This window comes from Mirounga leonina, unplaced genomic scaffold, assembly GCF_011800145.1.
Source record: "Mirounga leonina isolate KUSES-001 unplaced genomic scaffold, KU_Mleo_1.0 Mir_94, whole genome shotgun sequence".
In the NCBI taxonomy this organism is placed as follows: domain Eukaryota; kingdom Metazoa; phylum Chordata; class Mammalia; order Carnivora; family Phocidae; genus Mirounga; species Mirounga leonina.
The window spans coordinates 2,845,386-2,854,325 of NW_023270855.1; the positions used below are offsets into that span (position 1 = coordinate 2,845,386).

Consider the following 8,940-nt stretch of genomic DNA (forward strand, 5'->3'; position numbering starts at 1 on the left):
TTTAGTAGTTCACTGGCCTTGTTCTTAGTATCAAAAATGTGGACCAATTACATTGATGAAGACAAGTTAGTATAACCAATAATGTTTTGGTTTCAATTCCAGAATTTAAGCCTAGATGAGTATAAAATAGTTGGACCTCTTAATTATAAATGGCCTCTCAGTGAATTTTCAGTCTTCTCAAGCGATATCTTGACTGCCTTACTGCTGCCTGGCATGCCCTGTGCTCCTACATTTCTTTAAGTGTGGTTTGTGTCATGAAATTTGATAACACAAAAATTGAAATGGAAACATAACTGATTTCGGTTGTTGGAAATGTGAAGTTGTTTGGCATTTACCCATTTTTCTCACTTCTTCATTCCATTCAGGAAGTAGACTTTGAGACGGGAGACTTGAGTAAGCAGAATTTGCCCTATTCTAAGCCTGCTCTGTAGGCATTGCACAGGGTTCTAATCCACCTGTAAGCAGTCTAACTTAATTGAGGGGAGAATAGAAAGACTAAGCAGGGGATATAAACCAAAGTTTTTTGAGTTGAGCACCTGTTAAGGGCAAGACACCTGGTAACATTTCTCATCACAGATGAGTTTTATCTTTTCTTGATAAGGACAGACCTCAAGTGTCTGAGGTAACACAGCAGGTGGTTAAGTGGTTAACCCAGGCTTACCTGTTAGAGTCCCCAAATCTTTATTGTGTGACGATATCAGTGTAGATACAAGCAATGACTTTTAGCAACAAAAGGAAGAGAATATATGCTCTCCTTCTGCCTGGCAACAGTGAAAATACAGCATTTTGTCTTTTATTTTCATTAGTAGATAATGTTTTGTAGCATTCCATAAAATATTAGAGGTCTAGTTGATTGTGAATTCTAAGAGTAATAGGATTTTATTAGATAATCTGAAATTATCATTCTTAAATTTAGAGTGATAGTACATCCTTAATGAGTACATAATTTAGAAATACATTGTTACTTTTTTTTTTTTTTTAAGATTTTATGACAGAGCACACAAACTGGGGCAGGAAGGGCAGAGGGAGAGGGAGAAGCAGACTACCCACTGAGCAGGGAGCCCAACTCATGGTTCAAGCCCAGGACCCTGGGATCATGACCTGAGCTGAAGGCAGATGCCCAATCCACTGACCACCCAGGCGCCCCTACATTGTTACTTTAAATTAATGGTGCAGTAACTCTTGTGATAGCAAGCATTTAGGTGTTAGTACTTTGTTAGATTGGGTTGGGTCAGTACAAGAAACACAGTTTGTTTCATTCAGCAACTGATTATAATTGTCCCTTAACCCCAAGCAGTTAAAATACTGAGTATAACTGCTACTAAAAGGATAATTACATGGGGGGGGCGGGTGTTGTGATGATTGAAAGGTGAATTACTTGGTCTATGTCCTCAAGGAATATGATAAAAGTCAGTATGGTAGTGTTATGAGACAGATACTAATAAAGTACTGTGGGTTTTACTAGGAAGGAGAGTTCCAGGCTGGAGATACGGTCAGATTCTTTTATAAGAGTTGGCATTTGAGTTGGCGGCTGAAGGTTGGAAAAGGTTGTGACAGGTGGAGGGGGGCGGAGGCAGGATGGTGCAGTAAAATTTCAGCCAGGAGGTCATAGGCAGTGAGAACCACAGAACCATAAATCTCAGCTATCTTACCTTACTGCCTCTCCTTTTCATAGGGAATAGCATATAATTCTCTATAGACATTATAACTAAATACATTTGCATATAAGATGAATATTAGGATGGGGACCTGCTTCTAGGATAAGTGGCAGGTCTCTAAAACATAGTGGGAATCGGTTGGTTTAATGTTACGAGACAAATCTATCACAGGGGCTCTGAAAATGTAGAACAGCTTAATTGACTGATTGTCCAGGCCAAAGGGCGGGAGAAGGCAGATTGCATACACATTACCTAAACCCACTGGGAAGATCTTTTAAAAAGCATGTGGCCTACTGATGATGGGTCTTTGGGATGTAAATGAAATGTTTCTTTTCCCTTTAAGATTTAGTATTTTTTTTAACATTAATTTACTCGGTAAATAAAATTATGTGACACTGAAATTTGTCGATGGCAAAGCAGATATCTAAAACTAGTTACCATGTATAAAGTTGCATATTTGTTTTGTAGAATTAATTACTGTCTAAATGGAGAAATACTGCTTTCCCTAAATTTGTGGTTCATATAGAAATGATCACATTTTAACCAAATTTCAGTTAGGAATTAGGGTGAGAAGAAGTAGAGTGTAGTGTTTAATACTTTAATGTTATTTTAACTAATTGTCATCTTTCCAGAAGTACTTTTCCTATCATTTCTTTTTCTTTTCATTTTGGATCTGGGTCCCATGAATAGAGATAAGACAAAACGAAGAAAACAGTTAATGAAAATGTACACATAGATTAATCAGTACTTGAGTAGTTTTTTAAACTCCTATTTCTATGGTGAAAGTAAACCTAAAATTTTACCTGCTGACTTTATTCCACTGATAAACATGATGATTCATTATAACACATTCCCTTTGAAATTTATTATGAAGTAAACCATGTTCTTTTAAAGCATCAGTCTAAAGGGGTGATTGTCTGAAACTAGCTTTAGAAATGCATATTGAATATATAGGATTGTGATGTTTTCTAAAAGATGTTACCTTATTTGTACTTACAGACATATATAACTTTTATATGCTTTTCTTTTAAGATTTTATTTATTTATTTGACAGCGAGAGCAGGAACACAAGCAGGGGGAGTGGGAGAGGGAGAAGCAGGCTTCCTGTCGAGCAGGGAGCCCGATATGGGGCTCGATCCCAGGACCCTGGGATCAATGACCCGAGCCGAAGACAGACGCTTAACGACTGAGCCACCCAGGCGCCCAATATATATAATTTTTATAAAAGATTTTGAGAGCGTGGGCACGAGCAGGGGGGAGGGGCAGAGGGGGAGAGAGAGAACCTCCAGTAGATTCCCTGCTGAACGTGAAACCAGACACAGGGCTCGCCCTCATAACCCTGAGATCATGACCTGAGCCAAAATCAAGAGTCAGACAATCAACCGACTGAGCCATCCAGGAGCAGCCCCTCTTGTTTAAATATTAAATGATAAACTACTCAGGACTTGTCAAATTGCCCGTATTACCTTGTAAAGGAAGTGATCATTTCAGTGCAAAGAACTCATTGACAGCAATAGTTAAATGTGCATAAATTGGTCTGGCTATAAACTGGAGAAGATGCAAAATGAAAATGAGGTTAGAGGGGAGGACAAGGTACCATAAGCAGCCCTCTTCTGTGATCTTTTTATTTTTTATCCTAACTTCTCTGGTGGAAACCAGTACTTTACATGACTTAAAAAGGCTAATACCATTAAAAGAAAGCAAATGTAATCTAATATTTTGCAAAAATACATTTTTAATCTTTACTGGCTGTTTTCTTCTGACTAGAAATGTGCATTATGCATCTGAAACCACTAACTTTTTTTTTAAAGATTTATTTATTGGGACGCCTGGGTGGCTCAGTTGGTTGGGCGACTGCCTTTGGCTCAGGTCATGATCCTGGAGTCCCTGGATCGAGTCCCGCGTCTGGCTCCCTGCTCGGCGGGGAGTCTGCTTCTCCCTCTGGCCCTCCCCCCTCTCATGTGCTCTCTCTCATTCTCTCTCTCTCTCAAATAAATGAATAAAATCTATTTAAAAAAAAAAGATTTATTTATTTTGGGGGCGCCTGGGTGGCTCAGTCGTTAAGCGTCTGCCTTCGGCTCAGGTCATGATTCCAGGTCCTGGGATCAAGCCCTGCATCGGGCTCCCTGCTCGGCGGGAAGCCTGCTTCTCCCTCTCCCACTCCCCCTGCTTGTATTCCCTCTCTCGCTGTGTCTCTCTCTGTCAAATAAATAAAATTAAAAAAAAAAAAAAGATCCCTTTGAAAACTTACAGTGCATCTGATAGCAGAGATTTGGGATAAGTATTGAGTTCTTTTGAATATTTGACAATGGAAACTTTTGAAACTGAACTTTAGCTTAATTTTTAGTTACTGGATTCTCTATGACTTAGCAATGAACCAGTTACTGAAAGGATGGCGGGGAGGGGGGACTTTGCCATTTCACTGTCACTTGAGTTTTGGTGCTGTGGTTGGTTTAGATGATTCCACTTAACTAGTCAGTCTTAGTTGAAACAATATGTTTTGCTAGATCGTGGTGCTTGTGGCTTTGAGAGGGTAGTTAAAAAATTTGGTGTACCATGGCTTGGCACTGGAAATAAGGGTAAAAATATTCAGATGTGGAAGTGTGGAAATGTAAAAGTTACTACATTGTTCTGAGATAGTTTGTTTTTTAAAAACCACTTTCTTAGGAGTTTCTCCTGCAACATTACATTCTATTCCAGGAATAGTCCCTGTTTATTTTTAGATTGTTACATAAGTATAAAATTCATTTGCTTTAGTGGGAGTTTTGCCCCCTCCCCTTTATAAATAATACCCAAAAAGGAATCTGTTGTGAAATTCCAAGTACCCTTGTTTTAAATGTAAAACTACAGGAAAACTTAGAAGAGAATAAAAGAGAGAAAAAATGGTCCCGGTGCTTTAGATGCTTTTTGGTATATCCTTTTGTTGTTTTTCTAATATTTTTAGCATACTGTATCCTCTAGAGAAAATTTATATACTGCATTTCTTCTTACATGTTTGCTCTAAAGAGTCCTCAGACAAGTGCTGCAGTAGAACTAGGCACTGTTAGATGCTAAAGTTACAGAGAGAAACAGTTTTTCTTTACCTACCCCTTACTCTCAAAGTACATACCACAGCTCTGTTGTTTTGAACTATTCCAATTTTATGACCATTAAATAACTTCCATTTGCCCAAAATAAAGTTTACTGGCTTGTAACCATGAAAATGTGTCCATTAAATTAGACCTTGAATGAGGTGTTAACATTTCTAATAATGGATGTGCATTGATACTCTCTAAATTCCATCACCCCTTTAATAACTAAATTAACATTTGTATTAATCCATATATTCATAATCATAATGGTTTTAACAATCAGAAATTATATCAAAATACGTGTGTTACAGTTTTTCACTTTTAATATATTTCTCAATAGGTATTTAATGCCTAACCAGTATATATGCTGGCTTCTTCCCCCAGAATAATTATCCAAAAACACACTCAAAGGACAATATAAGCTAAAAGTAATTTCAAGTAGTTTAACAATGTCATTTTTAATATTTCGAAGATCTGACTGCAGCCATGAGCAGCAATGAGTGTTTCAAGTGTGGACGATCTGGCCATTGGGCCCGGGAATGCCCTACTGGTGGAGGCCGTGGTCGTGGAATGAGAAGCCGTGGCAGAGGTGGTTTTACCTCGGATAGAGGTATTTTTGTCGAATAAAAAAATTTGAAGCACTTCAGTATTTATTAGTATCAAGACTGGTCTAATTAGCCGAATTCTTTTTGTTTTTACCCAAAATAGGTTTCCAGTTTGTTTCCTCATCTCTTCCAGACATCTGTTATCGCTGTGGTGAGTCTGGTCATCTTGCCAAGGATTGTGATCTTCAAGAGGATGGTAAGTATTTAACACTTCCTTTTAATACCCTTCTAGAATTTGGAGAGGTGAGCATGTACTACTGCTGCACATAGCATTAGAAAAGACATTTTTACCTTTGAGGTTTTGTATTGTATGGCTTAAAACATAATAGTGTTTTGTAAAGGTTTTATAGTCTTGGTCTGCTTCTTTTCCTTATTGTTGAAGCCTGCTATAACTGCGGTAGAGGTGGCCACATTGCCAAGGACTGCAAGGAGCCCAAGAGAGAGCGAGAGCAATGCTGCTACAACTGTGGCAAACCAGGCCATCTGGCTCGTGACTGTGACCATGCGGATGAGCAGAAGTGCTATTCTTGTGGAGAATTTGGACACATTCAAAAAGACTGCACCAAAGTGAAGTGCTATAGGTAAGTTGTTATGGTGTTGCTGGAGGAAGGCTTATGGCAGAGATTATTTTAGAGGTGAGTTAGGTATAAGTGGAAGGGCAAGGGCCTTGTGGACCAGCACATTAATGAAGGTTGGCTGTGACCAGTTGATACTGATTTTCAGCATATGTAACCAGTGGCCTGTCTATATTAGTCACTATTCTGCCATCATGGCTTGTAGCTATGGCAGTTGGACAACTTACACAACTTGGAATTTTTAATGTTTTAAAAATAAGAATGTTATGCTGTAATTTGGAGTTTTCAGAGGCATTGTAGAAAACGATAATTCCAATACACAAATCTTCTGTCCTGCAACCGGAAATCTTTGTCTGTGGATGAGACATACAATAAAATGTACATATTTAAGGTACAAAACTTTAAAGTTTTGGTAAGTACATACCAGTGAAGTCTTAGGGATTAATTTGTATAAAGGTACATCTTGGGGCACCCACCCAGTGTGGGACTCAAAATCATATCCCCACGCTGGGTGTAGAGATAGATAAATAAAACTTAAGAAAAAGGTACATCTTGGTCAATGTCCTTTTTAGCATTGGGGGTGGGGAGAGAATCCCAAGCAGTCTCCATGCCCAGCACAGAATGGGCCATGGGCTCCATCTCATTACTGTGAGATCATGACCTGGGCGGAAATATAAGAGCCACTTAACCAATTGAGCCACCCAGGTGCCCCTGTTTTTGGTGTTTCGGAATTTTTGGTGGATCTCTTAGGGTGAAAATCTTAATTTTATGGTTTAGGCTTCATAATTGAGTACTTTGTTATCTAATTTCTCCTTCCTGCTTTTAGTTTAGGGGTTAATGAGACTCTTGAGGGAGAAAATGCATTGCTTCATTTGCCAATTGCTTTTTGTTCCAGTTACTATTGCTTCAGTACAGTTTCGCGTTTTCTGAGCACATTGTGAAAACTTTTTTTTTTTTTTAAGGTGTGGTGAAACTGGTCACGTAGCCATCAACTGCAGCAAGACAAGTGAAGTCAACTGTTACCGCTGTGGCGAGTCAGGGCACCTTGCACGGGAATGCACGATTGAAGCCACAGCTTAATTATTTTCCTTTGTCGCCCCTCCTTTTTCTGATTGATGGTTGTATTATTTTCTCTGAATCCTCTTCACTGGCCAAAGGTTGGCAGATAGAGGCTACTCCCAGGCCAGTGAGCTTTACTTGCCGTGTAAAAGGAGGAAAGGGGTGGAAAAAAATCGACTTTCTGCATTTAACTACAAAAAAAAAAGTTTATGTTTAGTTTGGTAGAGGTGTTATGTATAATGCTTTGTTAAAGAACCCCCTTTCCGCGCCACTGGTGAATAGGGATTGAGGAATGGGAAGAGTTGAGTCAGACCAGTAAGCCCGTTCTGGGTTTCTTGGATATGTTCCCATGTAGGAGATAAAACCAATTCTGGAAGTATTTATGAGCTTCCATAAATAACTTTAATTTTAGCATAACGATGGCCTTGGATTGTCTGACCTCAGTAGCTATTAAATAACATCAAGTAACATCTGTATCAGGCCCTACATAGAACATACAGTTGAGTGGGAGTAAACAAAAAGACAAACGTGTGTTAATGGCTGTGTGAGAAAAAAACGGGATAAAGGCCTAAACAGGAACAACTACATCACAGCGTTGATGCTGAATATACATAAGGTGATGGCAAAGGTTTAGAACACATTTTTTTCAAAGACTAAATCTAAAACCCAGAGTAAACATCTATGCTCAGAGTTAGCATAATTTGGAGTTATTCAGGAATTGCAGAGAAATGCATTTTCACAGAAATCAAGATGTTATTTTTGTATACTATATCACTTAGACAACTGTGTTTCATTTGCTGTAATCAGTTTTTAAAAGTCAGATGGAAAAAGCAACTGAAGTCCTAGAAAATAGAAATGTAATTTTAAACTATCCAATAAAGCTGGAGGAGGAAGGGGAGTTTGACTAAAGTTCTTTCTGTTTGTTTCAAATTTTCATTAATGTATATAGTGCAAAATGCCATATTAAAGGGGAATGTGGAGGACTAAAAGCTGACAGTTTGGACTTTTCTTTGTGTACTAACTCAGTCATGTCTTCAGTGATGAAAATTAGCTATTACAAGGAAGCATAAGCTTTAGATCCTTTGGTGTCCTGTTTTGCAGGGATATAAAAAATTCTTTTTGTAACCCATTATAATGCTGCCCTTTAGCTTTATGTTCATTCTTGATAGTTTTAATGCCATTGTTATATTTTAGCATTTAATACTTTTCCTGGGCTTCACAAGGCTCTGAAATGGCTGATTCTTGTTTTTCTAGGATTTGTTCTAGAGTTGAGATGGACCTTAGAAATCATTTGGTTTAATGAACGAATTTACTTTAAACATGAGTTAGTGGAAGCTTAACTTGCTTGAAAAATGACAGCTACCTGGAGTCTAGAAACCTACTCAAGTATCTGTCCCACCCTATGTCCTCTTTTTGTCCCCGTCCGTCACCCGTTCCCCCCCCCCCAGCTAAACTAATTATACTTAGTGGCTTATGCTTTCCCAGCTTAGTTTATTTTTTTCCCTTCACAATGCCATGTGATTTTTCACATTGGATCTATATTGTGAGTTTTTCATCCTCAGGTAGTCTGGTCAATTTGTGATCTATACAATTGGCAGGATTAAGATGTTGGTGTCTGGCCAATTCCTACTTTGCCTAATAAATAGTCAAAAGCAGGCAGAAAAAAAGTGTGGCTCCCTGACATGTAGGTCCTTTAACTCATGAACACAAGCAAACAAGTTTCTTTTTCCTTTGATACTTGTATTGAGCAAATGATAGATGTTAACTAAGCATGTTAAATATCTTTTTTTTTTTTTTAAAGATCTTATTTATTTGACAGAGACAGTGAGAGAGGGAACACAAACAGGGAGTGGGAGAGGGAGAAGCAGGCTTCCCGCGGAGCAGGGAGCCCGATGGGGCTCGATCCCAGGACCCTGGGATCATGACCTGAGCCTAAGGCAAATGCTTAACGACTGAGCCACCCAGGCACCCT

General features: G+C 38.7%; 1 protein-coding gene across 5 annotated transcripts in view; it reads left to right on the forward strand.

Moving 5' to 3' along the window:
* CNBP (CCHC-type zinc finger nucleic acid binding protein) overlaps positions 1-7,957 on the forward strand; it is a 68,546-nt gene extending 60,589 nt beyond the window's left edge. For 2 of the 5 annotated variants that reach the window (XM_034997890.1, XM_034997889.1), the window contains exons 2-5: positions 5,202-5,339; positions 5,438-5,530; positions 5,714-5,915; positions 6,872-7,957. In XM_034997890.1, coding sequence (XP_034853781.1) covers positions 5,216-5,339; positions 5,438-5,530; positions 5,714-5,915; positions 6,872-6,989 — 537 coding nt within the window. In that variant the 5' untranslated portion in view covers positions 5,202-5,215 and the 3' untranslated portion in view covers positions 6,990-7,957. The remainder of the gene's footprint in view (positions 1-5,201; positions 5,340-5,437; positions 5,531-5,713; positions 5,916-6,871) is intronic. The other 3 variants (XM_034997891.1, XM_034997892.1, XM_034997893.1) reach the window with 3 other exon arrangements.
* Positions 7,958-8,940: the final 983 nt, after the last annotated feature.